The 21,104-nt window shown below is 45.5% G+C and overlaps 1 protein-coding gene across 2 annotated transcripts; it reads right to left on the minus strand.

Annotated features, from left to right (window-relative positions):
* LOC117226182 (transcription factor Sox-9-B) lies at window positions 1-20,803 on the minus strand. Of its 2 annotated transcripts, none has more exons than XM_033480261.2 (5): window positions 19,205-20,803; window positions 14,231-14,359; window positions 5,329-5,662; window positions 4,078-4,367; window positions 1-2,968 (listed from the first exon to the last, which is right to left on the minus strand). In XM_033480261.2, exons 1-5 carry the CDS (start codon window positions 19,435-19,437, stop codon window positions 2,704-2,706), a joined length of 1,251 nt encoding a protein of 416 aa, XP_033336152.2. In that variant the 5' UTR covers window positions 19,438-20,803; the 3' UTR covers window positions 1-2,703. The 2 variants fall into 2 exon arrangements, with proteins under 2 accessions (XP_033336152.2, XP_033336151.2); XM_033480260.2 differs by having other exon boundaries at window positions 14,231-14,377; window positions 19,205-20,793.
* Window positions 20,804-21,104: the final 301 nt, after the last annotated feature.

A 21,104-nucleotide genomic window follows, 5' to 3' on the forward strand; every position in this document is an offset into this window, starting at 1 on the left:
TTATATATATATAATATAATTATATAATATATATAATTAATATATTATATATAATATAATATAAAATGAAAATGCTATAAGTGAGAAAAATGATTCGAGTGTAAAGTGTTAAAGATTCCCGAAGATATTATTTGGTCCCTCGAATTTCAACTTGAACACCGATTCTTTGCGGACGGTTATTCAACGATAAACCCATCGGTCCTAGAAGTAGCTAACGAGTGTTGCTTTATAACACACACATAGAAAGGCAGGAGTGGCCAAAGCGTCGACCGTAGACCACTGGTCGTATTACTTCTAATCGCCCGCCTGTCTGATATTATCTATGTTTATCTTAAATTTAATCTTATTTTTGGCTTCGAATTACCATTTTTCTTACGATCACTTAACACGTACGACGTTGATAGACCGCCGACTATAATTTAAAAGAAACAGGTCGCACAGATCAGAAGTTTGGCGGCCCCAGCTTTGTAAGGGTGACAAGATCGTATATTTATTTAGTCCTTTCATCGGTTTTGTTGTAACGTCTGCTTGGATTGATAAATTTATTCGATCATTTTCTATGATAGAAGCTGCATACAGGTCGATTTTTGTGTACGTGTTGAGGGAGAATTGGAGAGAATTTATTGTACACGGTTGCGAAGAAATGGTGAACAATCTTGAATTGTTGAACTGTTGAAGAGTTTTGGAATGTGTTGAAATTCTCGTTCGTTAATTTGGTAATCCGAGAGAAGAATCCATGAAAGTGATCTGAGAAAATAATCTAACGATTTTGCAAAGAAATGTTGAACAATCTTGAATTGTTGAACTGTTGAACAGTTTTGAACAGTATTGAAATTCTCGTTTGTTAAATCGCTAATCCAAGAGAAAAATCCATGAAAATGTTCTGAGAAAATAATCCAACGATTTTGCAAAGAAATGTTGAACAATCTTGAATTGCTGAACAGTTTTTAACCATGCTGAAATTCTAGTTCGTTAAATCGGTAATCCAAGAGAATAATCCACGAAAATAATCTGAGAAAATAATCCAACGATTTTGCAAAGAAATGTTGAACAATCTTGAATTATTGAACTCTTGAACAGTCTTAAACAGTGTTGAAATTCTCGTTCGTTAAATTGGTAATCCAAGAGAAGAATCCACGAAAATAATCTGAGAAAGTAATCCAACGATTAATTAGAGATTTCTTTGCATTTCTTTGCAGTAAATTCTCTCCAATTGTACCTCAACTGGTACACAAAAGTGGACAATTTAGGAACAGAAGATACGATTATTCGAGTCTCGCGGTTCCTTTTTATAGCCTCCGATTGTCAACAACTATGAAAATTGTCGACTTTCGTGTACAAATTGAGAGAGAATTGTCGTGAATTTATTGTACACGATTGCAAAGAAATGTTGAACAATCTTGAATTGTTCAACTATCTTAAACCGTGTTGAATTGTTGAACAGTCTTGAACCGTGTTGAAATTCTGGTTCGTTAAATCGCTAATCCAGGAAAATAATCCACGAAAATAATTCACAAAAATAATTCAAGAAAATAATCCACCGAATAATCAGATTTTTCTTTGCAACCATGTACAGTAAATTTGCTCCAATTATCCCTCAATCTACGCATAAGAATCAACAATTTGTGAAGAAGAAGAGACGATTATCCTATCTTGTAGCCCCTTTTTTATACTTCTTGACAATCGATAACCATAAAAACGATCCGCAAGGCTCGATCAATCGCATCTCCCCATCGCAAATCGTCGATTTTCGTGTCGAAATTCCGTTCGTCAATCACGAAAAATTTACTTTCAGCAACTTCACAAGCTCCATGAAAGCCTGCCACTTCGAGCAGCTCGTTAGGTTTACCGTTTACCATCCCCTAAATCCTGATCATAGTACATCGCGTTCGTCGAATCATCTCTCTTTCTCGAGGGTCGATATCCCATTGGTCTCTGCCCGTAGATCCACGTTTCGCGATCCGTCCACGATCGCGTTCCGCAGGTTTATTTGAAGAACGTGCCATACACTTTGGTGCGCGCGGCGCTCCGCTAGCCGCCACGCCGGTTTATAGTCCGTGCGTTATATATTTATTATATTTGGATCGCGGCGCGAGGGCACCGTATCGAGCGGTCTGTTTGTTTAGCCTGAAATTCTGCGCTTTGGAATGGCCGGCTGTCATGGAATGATGTCATGGAGCAAGATCGTGCCTCCGGCGTGCCGTTTACACGCGAGCTTCCCGGCTCCGTGCCTCGGGGCCTCGACTCGCGCGCGCTCTTTTCGATCATGCCCCCGGCCAACGGGGGACGATAAAAATGAAAGAAAAAAAAAAGAAAAGAAACACGAACGTCGTATAATCTCGCGCGCGAGAGAGCGAGCCGAGCACCCGAGGCTCTCCAAGCGTTCACGCTCGCGCGTTCGGATCGACGACGCCTTGCCAAGGCTCCTCCGATCTCCGGTTTCTTAAACGTAAAAACTCCCTAACGTGTTAGAAAAACTGTGTCTCGCATATTTGGCTATTGTGTCGACGACGTGGTCGAGAAAAACGATCGTCGTCCGAACGACTCGAAAGAGAAGACGCTAATCTAGGTGATTAATTGTGATTAACCGAATCGCTCCCGTCCCCGATCATCCGAACGGCAGCGAGAGAGAGTCCTCCTCCGACCGCGGATTTCTCAACGCGTCCCCGCGGTTTTGCCACGCGCGAACATTCGTCACCTCTTCTACATGTAGTGCGGCCAGGTCTCGATGCCAGGTACGTAGCGTTGGTACTGCGCGTACGACGTCGACACGTGCGGGTGGTTCATCTGGCCGGCCGCGTGCGAGTAATGCGCGTTGTGGCTCGAGCAGATGTACTGCATCGGGGGCAGGGGCGGTTGCAGCTCGTGGTACCTCACGATCTCCTGGGATCTGTCCTCCCAGGACGTCTCTGCGATGCTCTGCTCCGAGCAGTGCCGCTTGGTCGGCCTCTCGACCTCGTCCTCGTATCTGCAACGAGAACAAGAGAACCTTGGCTACCGACGTTCGGTCGGAAATGTCGCCGCGGCCAATTCCGAGTCCATCGAACAAGTTTCGTCGTTTAACGCCACGAGACGTAAATTAAAAAAGACTATTTTCACCCGATTTTTGTAAACGATTCGAGCGTTTCTTTTTTACGATAATTTGTCATCGGACCAGCGGATCTTTGCGCGCGATAAAAATCGTTTGTTAATCGCGAGAATCGTATGTTGGACGGGGATGTGTTTACTCTTTTGATAATTGTGATAGGTTGAAAATAATTTAACGTTGTTCTGGAATTTTTCTAATTCCTTTGCGACGCTGTACATTTGATCTGGTCATTTTTGTTATAAATTCGTAAACTCCGCGGTCTGTTTTATTGCCGTCGAATAAGCAATGCAACGGAACATTTCGATGTCAACCCTTGCATGCCGGTGACCGGGTCTGCGGGGACCTTTGTGTATCACGCGTAAGGAAATATACTAAGTTACTTGTAAATAGACGAAATAAGGAATTTCTTATTGTGTAACACGTTCCGTTATGACAATATTACCAATGGTTTATTATTTTTTTGTATTATTATTGTTATCATTATCACTATTATTATTAAGAAATATTATTATCACTATCATTATTGAAAAATATTATTATCATTATCATCATTAAAAAATACCATTATCATTATCATTATTATTATTCATTAGTAAATTTACAGTATTCAGTAAATTTTATTAGCAACCGACGCTCAGATTGTACACAAAAATGAACAATTTCGGAACAAAAGATTACCGATAGTCAGCGACTATAAAAACGAGTCGCAAAGCCACACAAATTTTCCATTTTTTATGCGCAATCCGAGCGAGTCTCAATTAGGAAGAATTTACGATCAGAAAATAAATGAATCACCGATAGTGAAACGAGGCTTTTGGACGTATATGCGAGGGTTAATTCGATCGAACGAAATATATACTTTATTATTAAGTACTTTATTAAATTTTGTCGAGGTCATTAGGCGTGGCGGACGACGAAGAAGCGAACCAACGGCGAAACTTCGGGCACCGAAAGGGGAACCTGTTTCACCCCTTCCCGGATCCGCTTACCTATTGAACGCCCACGGCGACGGGGTGGTAGTCGGCGGGGGTAGATGCACCGGAGGCACCTGCGGCCGCAGGTACTGGTCCAGCTCGTTGCTCTCGACCTCGCACTCCTGAAGGTTCAGGGGTAGGTTCAACCCGACACCCCCTAACGATCCGAGCCCGTTTAACTCGTTATCGGCAACCTCGATGTACCGATAATCCACGTTCGTGGATTGCTGCTGATGCGGGGACTCGCTCGTCGAGCTGATCACGAGATCCTGATGGTACATGTTGTTCTGCTGCGGCTGATTGCCCTGCGCAGATCAATCGAACGTTTGCTTCGAGGCAATTCCAGTTTCAATTTCTTTTTCAGTTAACCCCTTTGGCATACTTTCGCGAGCCTGACGCGTGATGGAGATTTATGTAAGTATATATATATATATTTAAATAATACTTATATTATTTTATATCAAATAATACTTATTTTATATTCAATAATACTTTATATTATTCAATAATACTTACTAATTTACTTATTTAAATAATACTTACGTATTTATATATATACAAATAAGTATTCTATATTTATATTTATTTATTTATATAAGTATTATATAATATAATAATAATAATAATATATATAATAATATATTATTTATATAAGTACCGGAAAAATTGATATCCGAATGTCAAGTTTCAGACAACTGATTACAATTTTCACATGTTTCGACAAAGTCCACAGAAAAAAACGAATGTATTTAGAAGGAATACCATAAAAAGTATTGATAAATAAAATAAGAATTGATAAATAAAAAGATAAATGATCGCGAGTATACCAAGTTATATTATATCCAGTTATTTTATATTCTATTATATATTATTATTATATTATAATTATTATATATAAGAATAGAATATATAATTATTATTATATTATAATTATTATATATATATATATATATATATATATATATATATATATAAGAATAGAATATATAATTATTATTATATATTCTATTATATATTTATTATGCTATAAGGTCAAGATCATCCCCGCGCGTCGACATAACATAAATTTATATTTTCTTAGTGGAAATAAAGACAACGAAAGAACGAAATCTCTCTCTCTCTCTCTCTCTCTCTCTCTCTCTCTCTCTCTCACCCCAAAGCCTACAAATCGTTCATCAAAGCCCACCATCGTTATTTCCAATTACACTTCGAGGTTAGAGTTCAGAAGATCGCGTCACTTTCCATCGAATATCCAAGCTCGTTTACCTGATTGATGTAATGTTGGCCTCGAGGGGTGGTGGGAGGGGTTGGCGGAGACAGTCCTTGGTTCGGGGTGGTCGGCGGGGATGAGCTGACTCCGTTCTGAGGAGAATTCGGGCCTTGGACTCCCCTGGGACTCATGTCCTCCTGCTTCAGGGACCTGGACACGTTGTAGGCGACGTTGCTCTGGCCCCTCGAGGGCGACCCGTCCCTTCCCGACGGCCCGTTCTGCTTCCGGCGGCGGGGCTGGTACTTGTAGTCCGGGTGCTCGCGTTTGTGGATCACGCGGAGGAGATCGGCCTCATCGATGAACGGCTTCTTGTCGCTTTCGGAGAGCTGTCTGCAAGCCGATCGATCATCGATTTTGATTAACGCGGTCGGGAGTGCTGGAAAGGCGGCGGCGAGACGTCGAGAAAAATTTGGGTCTCAACTGTCTTAATTGTCCTTAACGCTTGATTTACGGGGCACACAGAAAAAAGAGCTGTTTTATATATTAGTTTATGAAAGTAACAATCTGATTTGTAACAAGTGTTTAACATTTGCTGTAAGTAACGTGTAAATTGAATAAATAACTCGTAAATGTATATATAATCGTAAATTAGAAAATTAGAGAAAAATTTGGGTCTCAACTGTCTTAATTGTCCTTAACGCTTGATTTACGGAGCACAGAAAACAGCTGTTTTATATATTAGCTTATGAAAGTAACAATAAGATGAAAGTAACAATCTGATTTTTAACAAGCGTTTAACATTTGCTGTAAGTAACGTGTAAATTGAATAAATAACCCGTAAATGTATATATAATCGTAAATTAGAAAATTAGAGAAAAATTTGGATCTCAACTGTCTTAATTGTCTTTAACGCTTGATTTACGGGGCACACAGAAAAGAGCTGTTTTATAAATTAGCATATGAAAGTAACAATTAGATGAAAGTAACAATCTGATTTTTAACAAGCGTTTAACATTTGCTGTAAGTAATGTATAAATTGGATAAATAACTAGTAAATGTGTATGTATCTTTACGATATGGATAATCGTAAATTAGAAAATTAGAGAAAAATTTGGGTCTCAACTGTCTTAATTGTCCTTAACACTTGATTTACGGAGCACAGAAAACAGCTGTTTTATATATTAGCTTATGAAAGTAACAATAAGATGAAAGTAACAATCTGATTTGTAACAAGTGTTTAACATTTTCCGTAAGTAATGTATAAATTGGATAAATAACTCGTAAATGTATGTATCTTTACGATATGAATGATCGTAAATTAGAAAATTAGTGACCCGTCATTTTCACGGATTCCGTAAATCTAGTGTTAATAACCTTGTCTTTAACCTCTTGACCTACGATCTCGGTTTCAATAACGTGTACTATAAACAATAAACAAGGTCGGTCACGCGCCGAGTCTTTTTCTCGGTTGCGCGAAACGTCTGAACTTGTGCCAATCGCGAACTTCTTACGGAATGAAAAAACAGTGACTCCCATTGATATTCGGACACTTTTCAAAACGAAATAACTTCTTTAGAACTGGACTAAACGTTTTGAACTTTCAGATCACAGAGCGACCAATGCATAACTAGACCAGAGCACATAACTGGAATACTTTTTTCAAAGGTTGCTATTACTTAGAACGATAACAGGAAATAAAAAGAAGCTGTTGTTTTTCTAACTTTCTTATCTGAGCCTACAAATGAAAATTTTAAAAATAGATCTGAGTAGATCTGAGTAAGTTATATGCACGTTAAAAATTTCACCGAAATCGGTTGATCTTCTTATGAGCTGTAAACAATTAAAGATCGCAAAAATCATAGCTCGTGTCCAGCTGGTTCCTGCGCTATCTTCTTTAACTATTAATAAAACAATTAAACAAATGGAAAACAAACAAAGCACGTATTCCTAGTCTAACACAAGCCTAACTAGTTACGTTTATATTTGGCTCGACTGACGCTTCGCGGCTCTCATTTCTGGCCCGATTTTCTGACCACGTTTCTCAGACGTGATAATCATTCCTGGCTCGATTTTTTACCACGTCTGAGAAACGTGATAATCATTTCTGGCTCGATTATCTAATCAGATTTTTTGGGCGTGATTATCATTCCTGGCCCGATTTTCTTATCATGTCTCTTAGACGTGATAATCATTTCTGGCCCGATTATCTGACCACGTCTCTCAGACGTGACAATCATTTCTGGCCCGATTCTTTTATCACGTCTCTCGGACGTAGTAATTATTTATGTTCCGATTTCTTGGCTACATCTCTCATGCGTGATAATAATTTCTGGCCTGATTATCTGACCACGTCTCTCGGACGTGATAATCATTTATATCCCGACTTTCTGACTACGTCTCTCAGACATTATAATAGTTTCTGTCCTAATTTTTCGTCCACGTCTCACAGACGTAATAATCATTTCTGTCCGAATATCTGACCACGTCTCTCAGACGTGATAATAATTTCTGTCCTAATTTCTCGTCCACGTCTCACAGACGTAATAATCATTTCTGTCCGAATATCTGACCACGTCTCTCAGACGTGATAATAATTTCTGTCCTAATTTCTCGTCCACGTCTCACAGACGTAATAATCATTTCTGTCCGAATACCTGACCACGTCTCTCAGACGTGATAATAATTTCTGTCCTAATTTCTCGTCCACGTCTCACAGACGTAATAATCATTTCTGTCCCGATTATCCGACCAGGTCTCTCAAACTCGATCGTAAAACAAAGGGTCGACATCGACGCCCTGTACCACCTGCGCGATCGGCGCCACATATCAATTCCGTTTTCACGATCCTGTAGGTCGCGTTCGCCACGATTTCATCGTTGCGTGAAGCCCGTCGCGGCGGAGGTTCACACGCGGCCGCGCGATCCTCTCGGGCGGTTCGCGTATCCGGCATCAGAAGAGGCATGGAGAACGAGAGCGTTTCTATCATCCGCGCGATACACTCGAGGAGTCGAAATGGGAGGTCTGGTTAGTGTTTCTGGCTACGAGGAGTCTTAAGGACGCAGCGGCGCACAAACACGTTCGCTCGATGATGCGGTATGCGGCCGAGGTCGAGCGTCGTCGCGGTCCTCCATCATCCGCGCCGCGCGACTCGGAACCGCTCGCTCGCTCGCTCGCGCGCGCTCCGCTCTTCACTCGTCGTGTTAGTCTTTAATTCCTCGTGTTTATGTTCCCACTGGGCTCGTAAAGCCCCCCCGGGGGCCCGATAAGCTTTTCCGGTGCCCGGAGATCTCCAGCAATAATTCCAGCAGGTCGAGTTTCGCGGCGTTATCGTTCCGCGCCCGTTTCCGGCCCACGAAACTAGACGTTTCGATGCTGTGACCGCCACCTGTTCCACGGGTTCCGCGATCGACGCCGCCGCTCTTCTCGGAAGGGCCCACCGAGGGGCCGGAGGGGGGCCCGACGATATCGAATCGATGGCCGCGGCAAAGAAGTTTAAATCCCACGGGGGACGTGTTGGAGAGGTGCTCTCGAACCCCGGCATGAAACGCGCGAGATGTTTTGTCACTGGGAACCGGGGAGCGGCGGAGAGCCCCATCTGGTCAATGGACTTCGCCTCGGGGTTTTTTCGGCCGTCGAGGCGGGATCTCCGACGCGATAGCGGGTCGTGTCGCTGCCTTTTTCCTTGCCAGATGCAACGCAGAGCCGGCCAATTTAGATCCCGAACCAGCGGCGGCCCTGTCGCGGCCGATCGGCGTTCTACGCCGCCCTTGGAGAAAGAGGTTGACAGAGCCGTATCGCCACGGCATGTGCGAACGATAGCGCCGCCGGCAGGTGAGCAAACGGGTGCCAAGAAAATGGCGAAAGTCTTCGAGGAATATCTAGAAGTCCGCGAACTGGGCGGGATGGAGTCCCTAGAACCCTTTGCCGCCTCTCGCTCTCTCTCGCTCTCTGTTCGCCTCGATGTTCCCGTCGGAGTATACCCTCGAGCGAAGCCCGACCGTGCTGCCTTTATTTTCAGCCAAATGATTTATGGGACTGCGGGACTTATCGGTGGAACACGGATTTTACGCGTTTAGGGCAAATTGGGCAGCTTCGGATAGCCTACGAATTGAAAGCATTTTGACACTGGATTTGTCAAATCAGTCGAAACGACTGATTTCGGAAATTTAAATAATAATCCAGTAATAAATAATTAAATAATAATCCAATAATCCAGTCTTGTTATTGTTATAATACAATTCCTGATACTGTAAACTTTTTACAGGATATTACTTCGTTCGAGAAAATGTTATAATAAAAATCGTGGGGAATTTAAATAAATCCAGTCTTGTTGTAGTCATAATACAATTCCTGATACTATAAACTTTTTACAGGATATTTTTTCATTCGAGAAAATGTTATAATAAAAATTGAAGGGAATCTAAATAAATCCAGCCTTGTCATTGTTATAATATAATTTCTGACACTATAAACTTTTTACAGGATATTACTTCGTTCGAGAAAATGTTATAATAAAAATCGAAGGAAGTTTAAATAAATCCAGTCCTGTCGTTGTTATAAAAAGGTACACATTAGTTATGTTTAGGGCTCGATAGTTCTACTGTTAAAACGTTAATGTATTGTTTTTGATCTACTAACAAGATTATGAAGTATTAAAAAGATTATAAAAGAATATGAAGTCGCCACTCTCGGTTTCTATCAATTGCAATCGATGTGAACAATTTTTATTTTAAATAAAAATCCGCGGTCTACTTGCCAATGACCGAATCTGCAATAAATTCGCTAATAAAATGCTTTCCAATAATTGCTTCCTTATCGTCGATTCGCTATAATCGTTTTTTATATAGTAAACTTACCAAAAAACAACCTAATGAATTGAAATGTAAATCAAAAAATTGATTCTTCGATACACACGAATAAAGAAATTTCGTTTCGGGTGAAACTTGACCCGGCTTCGGCTTTCGTCCGACCGTAAAACCTTCAGTCATCCTACGGTTAAACCGACCGAGTGGTTTCTAGAAAGCTATCTACAGGGTGTCCCAAAAATGTCTCGCAATCCAGAAATGAGAGGTTCCTCGAGTCGTTTGAAGTAACTTTTTCCTTAGCGAGAATGCAATCCGCGGTTTCGTTTACGAGTTATTAGCGAAAAACGGTGACCAATGAGAGGGCGGGATCAGCTGGCGCGAGACGTCCGAACCAATGAGCGGAACTGAGCTACGTGCGCTCGTTGGAAGGGGCCGCCTCGCGTCAGCCTATCTCGCCTCTCATTGGCCGCCGTTTTTTGTTAATAACTCGTAAGCGAAGCGGCGGATTGAATTTTCGCTGAGGAAAAAGTTACTTCAAATAATCTCAGGAATCCCCGTTTCTGGATTATTTTTATGAAACATTTAAATGTATAATACTTATATAATTATATTACATAATATATTATATAATTATATTATATTATATTATATTTAAATATATAATACTTATATAATTATATTACATAATATATTATATAATTATATTATATTATATTATATTTAAATATATAATACTTAATAAGACATTTTTGGAACATTTTTGTAGAATGAATCGTACACGGTCGAACACAGATCCAAAAGAAAGGAGATGCGGCGTTGCAAAATGGCGGAAGAATCGCTGGGGTAGCCCCGTACGTGTCTCTTGGGGACTCGCGTAGCTGTGGCCGGGAAGATCGGAACGCGTTGCTTCCGTCAGATAAGATGCATTTACCTGTTCGTCACGAGCCTTATTTGCGCGCGGTCTCCGTCGTAGGGGACTTAACGGGTCGGGAGGAAGGGGCAGTTCGGAAAAATTCACCTGACGGGGACAAGGCGTTTATTGTGATCCTTGGGGGCTCTTTATCTGTGGCAGGAACCGGCAGGCAGCTGCCAGCACGCGCCAAGGATGAACCGGGGGATACGTATCTGTTTTCGTTTTGTCGACAAACATCGAGTCTAATATCCGAACCGCGATACCTTTCGAGCCGGAAGAAAAAGGAGAAGATTTATTTCCGACGCCTACACCTGGCTACTCGGCACCCCGCGTATCGGCGTCGATAGCACGAGCACAGCCCTTCCCCCCGTTCGCAAATAATCGCCTGATCGAAGACTAACGAATTAATCTTGTCAACTATGCGGCGAATCGGAAATCCCCGTGGCTCCTCCATAAATATTATTAGATTGCGTAACAAGTTCGTTCGCGTTTTCTTGTAGGAATACGTAGCACCGCGCGGTCGTCGATGCGAACGGACTTGTTATACAATAAGTATCTATTAGGATATCTGTAAGGATTTACTCTAACTTAAAGTAGAGGTTCTCAGCTTTCATTTGAGCTAAGTTTCATAGAAATAGCTCTACAGAGACGTATTTTAAATTCTATTCGAAATTTACCTTTTACATCTTGCGAATTCTATGATGTCAGAAGACGATTCTTTATTATTTCTCAACATTGTCTCGTCGTTCTATTGCAATATGATTTACCCTGTTTTAAAGTAGACGTTTTCAGCTTTCATTTGAGCTAAGTTTCATAGAAATAGCTCCACGGAGACGTATTTTAAATTCTATTCGAAATTTCCCTTTTACATCTTGCGAATTCTATGATGTCAGAAGACGATTCTTTATTATTTCTCAACATTGTCTCGTCGTTCTATTACAATACGATTTACCCTGTTTTAAAGTAGACGCTTCAAGCTTTCATTTGAGCTAAGTTTTGTAGAAATAGTTCTATGGAGACGTATCTTAAAATCCATCCAAACTTTCTCTATTAAATTTTGCGAATCCTGTGACAACAGAGGACGATTCCTTTTAATTTCTCAAAATTATCCCGTCTTTCTATTACGATCTGATCTACGCTGTCTTAAAGTAGACACTTCTAGCTTTCGTTTGGGCTAAGTTTCATAGAAATAGCTCTACGCAGACGTATCTTAATATTCATACGAAATTTCTCTTTTAAATCTTGCGAACCCTACGATGTCAGAAGTCGATTCTTTATTATTTCTCAAACTTGTCTCGTCATTCTATTGCAATATGATCTACCCTGTCTTACAATAGACGCTTCCAGCTTTCGTTTGAGCTAAGTGGCATAAAAATAACTCTACGGAGACGTATCTTAAAATTTATCCGAAATCTCCCTTTTAAATCTTGCTTCTCCATGATATTAGAGGTCTATTCCTTTTAATATCTCAAAATGATTCTGTCATTCTATTACAATCTGATCTATCCTATCTTAAAGTAGACACTTCCAGCTTTCATTTAAGCTACGTCGCATTAAAACAGCTCTACGAAGACATATCTTAAAATCCATTCGAAATTTCCCTTATAAATCTTGCGAACCCCATAACATCAGAGGTCGATTCCTTTTAATATCTCGAAATGATCCCGTCATTCTATTACAATCTGATCTACCCTATCTCAAACTAGACGCTTCAAGCTATCATTTGAGCTAAGTCGCATAGAAATAGCCCCTTTACTCGCTTCGTCAAAAAGCGCGCACACGTATCTAAACAGATTTCGCTCGGAATCGAAGCGTACGCGCCGCGTGTTCGCGGATTTCGCCGATCGCTCGCGGATTTCGACGTCGTTCTCATTAGCAGAGATGACTGGTAACAACGCCGTTGAATCGAGTCGCTAGAAATCCCGTGGAAGCTCTGCGGTCCTCGAGGTTACGGGACGCCCGGACAGCGGGGGAAAGGCCGACGTAGCCGGAGAAGAAAGGCCGGCCTGGGTTCGGTAGCCGGTGTTAATTGGTGCTCGGGGTCTATTTCGGAAGGCGCTAAATAATTACTTTTTAGAGGCCGAAATTTAGGGACTCCGCCGGGAGCGCGGGCGCCCGAACAAACGTGCCCCGGCCGTGAAATCATCGGTTACAAACACTTCGCACCGCGAGACCACCGGCAGCCTCGTAAAGTCCCGTGTAACGAACCCGGCATCGTGACAGAATTTTGCTGGAACCGCGGCTAACGCGACGTCGAAACAGAGAAAAAGAGACAGAGAGAGACAGAGAGAGAGAGAGAGAGAGAGAGAGAGACGAGAGAAAAGATCGGCGGAGCTCTCGATCGTCGATCGGGATCGCGATCCAGGCATTGTAAAATGATTCTCCGCGGGGGTCCCCGTCGGCTCGTTCTGTGATCCTCGCGGGCCCACTGTGGGGCAGCTCGTTAGCCCCGACCAGGAAACGACGGCATCCTCGAACGGCTCGCGACTTTCACGGACAAGGGACCGCCGCCGATTTCCTTTCGATCGATCGACCGATCGGGATCGAAGACGGTCACGCCGGGCTGGGTCGCCGTGCGGCGGCTGCGGCGCCGCAATTTCCGGTTTCCCGGGTAAAAAGCGCGCCGGGGGCCGCGAGAAAAAGGTCGAACCGGGTGTCGAGGAGCGGCAGACAGCGCGGGGGTTCGTATAGATGTCACGCGGCGGGGTCCTACCACGTGCAGCCTCGGCGCCACGTGGTAGGAATGTGTACGAGCAGCAAAGAGAGAGAGAGAGAGAGAGAGAGAGAGAGAGAGAGAGAGAGAGAGAGAGAGAGAGAGAGAGAGAGAGAGAGAGCGGGGAGAGAAAAAAAAGAAGGCCGGCCGCGAATTCGCGTTTAAAAATAGGCCCGCGTGCAACAAGTGGTCGCGTGGATCGGGCCAGGCTACGCCGTTGATTACGCACGGTCGGCCATGGCGAGCGGCGGGGCAGCAGGTTTCTCTTCGGTGTCTTGTCCATCGGGCCGCGAGGAAAGAAGACGAGATTGAAACGCGTTCATGGCTCGCTGCCAGCCGGCAGGCCAGCGCCTGTGAGAATCGGGTTTATCTGATCGCGGGGCCCGCGACACGTGGTGCCGATTAATTTAATCGGGACGCAGCGCCGTCGCAGAGACACGCGAATATCATCCTCGCCGCTTCGTTTTCCCGTGGCGGACGACGGTCGTCTCGCTGCGGAGGCGAATCGAAATCCGCGATACACTCACCGCCATATTTTCCCGAGGCTCTTGGACAGCTCCGCGTTGTGCAGCTGAGGGTACTGTTCGGCCAGGATCCGCCTCGCGGCCTGCGCCCACACCATGAACGCGTTCATGGGCCTCTTCACGTGGGCCTGCCTTTTGTCGCCGGAACTCCTGCAATTCGAGCACGTTATCTTCATTGGAAACGTTTGCCTTCGTTACGTCTACGCGCTTGAGTTACTTCGCGCCGTGCTTAGATCGACGGGAATTATAGTAATTTCGCTCTAATTCGCGCCCTCGCGGAGGGCGCACGAAAATTGATGCATTTGGAATGAAGGGACGCGTTCGTTCGTGCCTTGCGGCTCGTTTTTATAGTTACCGATTGTCGACGATTATAAAAATGAGACGCGAGGCTCCACTTCTCCCAAATTGTCCATTTTTGTGCGTACAGTGATTTGTCCCTAACGTCGCGCTCAGATTGCGCACAAAAGTGGACAATTTGGGAAGCGGAGATGCGATTATTGGAGTTCTTGCGGCTCGTTTTTATAGTTACCGATTGTGGACGATTAGAAAAAAGAGACGCGAGGCTCGAATAATGGAATCTACTTCTCCCAAATTGTCCATTTCTCTGCGTGCAGTAATTTTCCTCTAATGCCGCGCTCAGATTGCGCACAAAAATGGAGAATTTGGGAAGCGGAGATACGACCATTATAGTTATTATTGAATATAGTTTTAATATAGAGTTTTACTATTATATAGTTAACTATTATATGTTAATGTAGTTAATATTATATAGTTAATATTATATATTATAGTTAACTATTATATCATTTTTATAGTCACCGATTGACAATAACCATAAAAACGAAACGCAAGGCTTGAGAATAATCGTATCTCTTCTTCCCAAATTTATCCATTTTTGTGCACACAGTAATTTCTCTCTAATGTCGCGCTCAGATTGCGCACAAAAATCGACAATTTGGGAAGAGCAGATGCGATTATTCGAGCCTTGCAGCTCGTTTTTATAGTCATCGATTGTCAACAGCTATAAAAACGAGACGGAAGACTCGAGAATAATCGTATCTCCTCTTCCAAGATCGTCCATTTCGTGCGCGATCCGAGCGCGAATTAGGGTGAAATTACCGTAATCTGAGCGTCAATTAGGGAGAATTTACTGCACCATTGATCCCGGTTCTCATTTTCTTGAACGCTAAATCTATCTATCACCGTCGGTCAAACGGGCCGATTTCACATTTTTCACATTTTTTTAAATTATTAATGCGATAACGCTGCTTGCATTAAAAAGTTGCATTAGAGAAATATATTTCTTCGTTCGTATTTTATAACGCTGTTATAAAAATCACGAAAAATTCGAGCAAGCCGTGCCTTGTAATTCTCACAAGGCAACAGTTTGTTAGTCGCTTCTGGACCTCCGTAGGGTCTCTGCGTCAACAATGACTCCGTCGCGGTGTCGCCGCGGCAGATTACGCGCAATCGTACCCGCCGGAAGGTGATTTTCATTCGGGACGAGAGGAATTCGCTGTCGGTCGACCCGCGCGAAGGATACCGCAGGGGTTTCTCGAAAACGGAGTCCCGATCGTCGGGTGACTTGCAGAAGAAAATACAACCGGAGGCTGCCGTCTTCTGGCTCCTGACAGACGGTGCCGCGCGTTGTGCATCGTCCCGTCTCGAGTTTTGTAACCGGCGCAGCTACCCCCGGGTCATCCGGGCGAGCCGCCACGGCACGCTTAAAACCGGCCTTAAAATAACACCGCCGCTGCCAACCGGTGACGAGCAGGAATGGACGTATCCCTTTCTTTCCTAGAAGATGACTTCATAAAACTGTTGCCCTCTGTCTCGGACCGAATCGACGTGACTGACGTGATTGCGAGTACCTACTTCTTCCTCGCGCTGTTTTCTTTCTGGGGCCTGCGGGGGCCTCGAGGGCCCCGATATGCCCCGAGACCGGGAACCATCGAATTTATCCTTCTGCGAGGAAATCGAGAAGAAGACGTTCGCGCGATCGCTTAGGGAAAAAATATGAGTCGACCGATCGCGATATTAAACGGTTTTCTGTGGCGCATCCATTTTCGGAGCGCGCATCTATGTGTGTCGCGAGTTACTGTGCCATTGTTTTCAACCGATTAAATATGTCAAGAAATATAAAGTAAATTTTTATTCAACTCCTGTTCGTTGCAATCGAGTTGGAGAATCATTATTTCGAAGAAAGATTAGACTAAATTCTCCGTAATTCGCGCTCAGATTGTGGAGAAATTTATATATTTATTCGAATTAATTAATTATGCATTTATTCGAGCCTTTCGTTTCGTTTTTATAGTTGTTGTCAATCGGTGACTATACAAATTATATAATAGTTAGCTATGATATATAATATTAACTATAATATTAAGTATAAACTTAACTATATAATATTAATTATATTAACTATATTAACATATAATAGTTAACTATATAGTGGTAACAACTCCGTATTAAAACTATATTCAATAATATAGTTCCGCTTCCCAAATTGTCCATTTTTGTGCGCAATCTAAGCGCGACATTAGAGGAAAATTAATGTACGCACAGAAATGGACAATTTGGGAGAAGTAGATGCGATTATTCGAGCCTTGCTTCTCGTTTTTATAGCTGTTGACAATCGATAACTATAAAAACGAGCCGCAAGGCTCGAATAATCGCATCTCTGCTTCCCAAATTGTCAATTTTTCTGCGAAATCAGAGTGCGACATTAGAGGAAAATTACCGTACGCATAGAAATGGACAATTTGAGAGAAGTAGGTGCGATTATTCGAGCCTCGCGACTCTTTTTTCTAATCGTCGACAATCGATAACTATAAAAACGAGCCGCAAGACTCCAATAATCGCATCTCTGCTTCCCAAATTGCCCATTTCTGTGCGAAATTAGATTTCAAATCAGTGAGAAAATTAACTACATGTCCCCGTTCTCCGGCAGTCCTTAAAAACGCATCGCCTCAGCAATCGCGCCGTCCTCCCACAGACCGACGCCCGAATTTCTCGCGAATGTGCTCGCGGAGCCAGCTACGTTCCCTACGAAGATCGAAGGGGCGTTTCCTAGAACGAGGTTCGCGATGCGCAGTTTCCAGGATGCAGTTTCGAAAGCGCGCGCGCGAGGCGATCGGCACGGAATAAAAATGCAGCCAAGGATTCGAAAACAGGCTCGTATATATTTCGGCCTCTTTGAAATAAGAGGGGCGTTAAATCCGTGTGTAAACCCGAGGAGCCGTTTGTAATTAGCGCGGGCCCACTAACAAGGGTTTTCACGGCAGTCGCGACTACGACGCCGTTTGGAGCGGCGGTTTACCTGTACACGCGAAAAAATCGTCGACGAGTCTTTTACACCTCGTTTACGCCGCCTCGCACCGGCCACTGCCGGAGAGGACGCGTAGGCGTGGCACTGTCAAATGATGCACCCAGCTGCACATCCAGCCTCTCTTCGCTTTCTCTCCGTTGCCACCGGTGGCTTGCGAAAGAGGATGTCGCAAGAAAAGCGAGCGAGCGAACGCGAGTCGGCAAAAATCCAGCGGGCGAGGAATCGGAACGGAATCGCGGAGCGGAATTGCGAAGCGGAGCACGGTCGCATGATGATCGGCGACGAATCCAGAATGTGAGAGAGAGAAAGAGAGAGAGAGAGAGAGAGAGAGAGAGAGAGAGAGAGAGAGAAAGGGCGCACCGTGGAATTACCGTGGGCAAACAGAGGAACCGCGACGGGGGTTGGTTCTCATAGAATCCATGGGAATTAAAACTAGTCGATTTTATCGGCCCCTATCGCCGGGAATAAACACGGTACCCTTTAGCTACCCCGAGATAACCCCGTGTAATTGAGGGTTACCGCGATAAGCGCATAGCGATACACTCGGAGGTGCCGGCACCGGGAGCCGGGGAAATTTTCCGTGGAAACGGCGAACACCTTTCGTCCACCTTTGCCGGCCCGCCCGCCGCGATCGGGCGCATAATTGGGATAGAGATAAAGAGAATAAGACAACAATATTATATATAGAGAGAGAAAGAGAGAGAGAGAGAGAGAGAGAGAGAGAGAGAGAGAGAGAGAGCGATCGAGAATGACGATCAACCAAGAAGACCACCGCGCGCGGAACGCCGCGGCGATTTCGTTTCTGCGCCATCGAGCGGATTGCGTCATTTTCCCCGGAGCCGTTTCGATTTTATCGAATCGGAACGATCGTCGGTATGGCGCAACGAGACGGCTATTAATTCGTCCCCTTCTCTCCGATACGCCAGCGAAACGAGAGAAAAAAAGAAGAAGAAGAAGAAGAAGAAGAAGAAGCAGCAGCAGAATCGCGTTCCCCGTATCGCTCGTCCTTTTCGATCTGCACGCCGCGCGCTTCCCACGAGCGGCTGCGCCGGCGATCGACGGAAGGGTGGCGGGGGTGGCCGGGGAGACGCGGCGAGATCGAGCATTAATTAGCTAATTTGCGTTAATTGGCAGCCGAGGACATTTTTCCAGCAGACGTTTCCCAAGCCGAGGAAACGAGTGCGTCATAATTAAGTTAGCGTTACGTATTTTTCAAGCCGCTTCGCGTCGCGCCGCGCCTCGGCCCGCCCCGTCCCGCCGGTTACTTCGACTTTTTCCTCGCGTTTCCCCTCCTTTTCCGCGACAGCGAACACCTCCGGCCGTGCCTAAAACGCTTAGCGGTAACCCCGTCGGCGTTAATGCCTGCTAATGCGACTCTCGCGGCGATTAAAACGGCTCGGCAACCTGGCAACCTGTTTGCGCTCGGAATCGCGCCGCTCCGCCGATCCGTCGCTGGAACCGGAAACACGGGCCCGCGCGGTTCGAACGAGATACGTTCGATCGATTACAAAATTGCTCGAATAATCGTCGTTTTACTTCAATCGAATCATTTACTCGAATAACCGAACAATTCGTTCCGAGCGTATCCGTCGGCGACGCGGCCGGACGCCGGGCCACGGTAATCGGGCCGCGTCGAACAGGAAACTCACTTGGTAGCGATCGGTATCTGGGTCCAGTCGTATCCCTTAAGAACCTTGGTGACCGCCGCGCTGATCTTCTCGCCGCTGTTCGCGCCGATCGCCGTGACCACGGCAGCAGCACCCTTCCCATTGTTCTTCGCGTTGCCGCCGTTGTTGTTTATACTGTTAACGACGGCCGCGGCGGTGGCAGCAGCGCTGTTCGACGAGATCGAGCCGGACGCTTCTCCCATGACGTCGTTCATCTTTCCGCGGGGTTTGGCTTCGACGATCGTGAAATCCTCGACGGCGAATGAATAATCGTGTTGCTCGGCGAAGAAAAAACGTGTTTATCTCGCACTGGGAATGCTCATCGTCCGGTGGAACAACGGGCTAACGGGTTAATCGTAATTACCGTTTTATCATCGCGACGTCACTTCCGTTTCGCGGGGGGAACGCGCGCGGCCCGCGGGGCCCGTCGACGGACCGACTTTTCCCGTGTTTCGTTCTTCTCGCCTCCGATTCTCTCTCGCGCGCGCGGCGAGACGCGACGGCGGCGCTGTGCCCACTGGCCGTATGTATCGGGCCTCGCGCGTTCGATTAATTTCCCGCTGGATCGTGCCCCGAGAGAAGAGCGAGCGAGACGGGCACGCGCGGCGGCCCGTCGCGGCGCGGCTCCGATTCTCGCGAGGTCGCCGAGACGGCGGGTCTATCTCGCGGACCGGCGAGCTTCTTCCTCGCGGCTCGGGAACACACGCGCGAGCCACCGGCAATCCTAATCTCTCCGCTCTCCTTTGTGCACCGCGCGCGAGCTTTTTGCTCTGTTTGCTCCCTGGCAGCCGGCTATCGTGCTGTGCGCTGCGCGGGCCGCGTCGGGCTCCGGCCGGATAAACGGATTCACAGAGAGGTTTTTCACAGAGGTTTCTCCCCGATATAAACCTTGAGGAAAATCTCGAACGACCACGATGTCTCTTTCGGCTTCGTAGATCGCCGTCGATCCGAGGAGCGCGGTGACACACGATTCTTCTTCCGGGGACCTGTTCAGCTCCCGGACCGTCGGATCTTCATCCTCCGTCGACGATACGGCGAACACACGATTTCCACAAAACTCTCACTGGATCACGGACGATGCTCTATCACGACGATCACGACGACGACGACGACGACGTCGACGATGCTGACGACGACGCAGCTCTCTCTCCGGTCGGTGCGATGGCTCACTTCCGCTCGGCACGGCGTCGCTGGGCCGCGGTTGACATCGTTTGACAAAGCGACGGAGACGCGAACGGGAGAAGAGAGAGAAAGAGAGAGAGAGGGAGAGAGAGAGAGAGAGAAAGAGAGACCGGTGTGTGCCGGGCGAGAATGATTTCTAGTTGCTGGCGCGATCGGCGCTCGAGTGAGGTGGTTGCATCGCCTCGGGGCAGTTTCCACCGATTCCCTCCGACGCCGGCTGCTGGTTGGGGGCGGGGCGACGCCGTGGAGCTGGTAACACTTGTTGCTTCGCGATCGTGCCCACCGATGATGCCTGCCACCGGCTCGAAGGGGGGAAAGGGGCGCGGACGCGGCGCGGAGAGGATCTTTCGTTGCCTCCACCCCCGGCAGCTTTCGACTGCGCGCGATCGCGGGCGCGGACGCTTTGTCGGAAATCCGCGGAAACTTGGCCGAGATCGATCGAGATCGCACGAAACTGTTCGATCGATTCGGCCGGAATCGAGACGGGCCTGGAGTTACGCAACCGCGAATTTATTTGAGACGTTGTTCGCGCTGCGACGACTGTCCGGGGAAATGAGCCGTTTATTTTGAAAGTGGCAGAAGGCACTTCAACCGTAATGAAAAGTGGTGATTTTTTAATGCTTATGCGAAATTATTTGTACTGAGAAAAATATCAGTATACTGAGATAAGAAATACAAGTAAATCTTCTGGAAAGTTAGC

The sequence above is a fragment of the Megalopta genalis genome, chromosome 11, assembly GCF_051020955.1.
Source record: "Megalopta genalis isolate 19385.01 chromosome 11, iyMegGena1_principal, whole genome shotgun sequence".
Taxonomy (NCBI): domain Eukaryota; kingdom Metazoa; phylum Arthropoda; class Insecta; order Hymenoptera; family Halictidae; genus Megalopta; species Megalopta genalis.

Excerpts from the sequence above, each read along its gene's own strand:
- LOC117226182 (XM_033480260.2), bottom strand. The coding sequence starts at position 19,437 with ATGAACGACGTCATGGGAGAAGCGTCCGGCTCGATCTCGTCGAACAGC. Across the intron at positions 14,378-19,204 it reads CAGATACCGATCGCTACCAA|GAGTTCCGGCGACAAAAGGC; the intron begins GTGAGTTTCCTG and ends CTCGAATTGCAG. Across the intron at positions 2,969-4,077 it reads TCGCCGTGGGCGTTCAATAG|ATACGAGGACGAGGTCGAGA; the intron begins GTAAGCGGATCC and ends TTCTCGTTGCAG.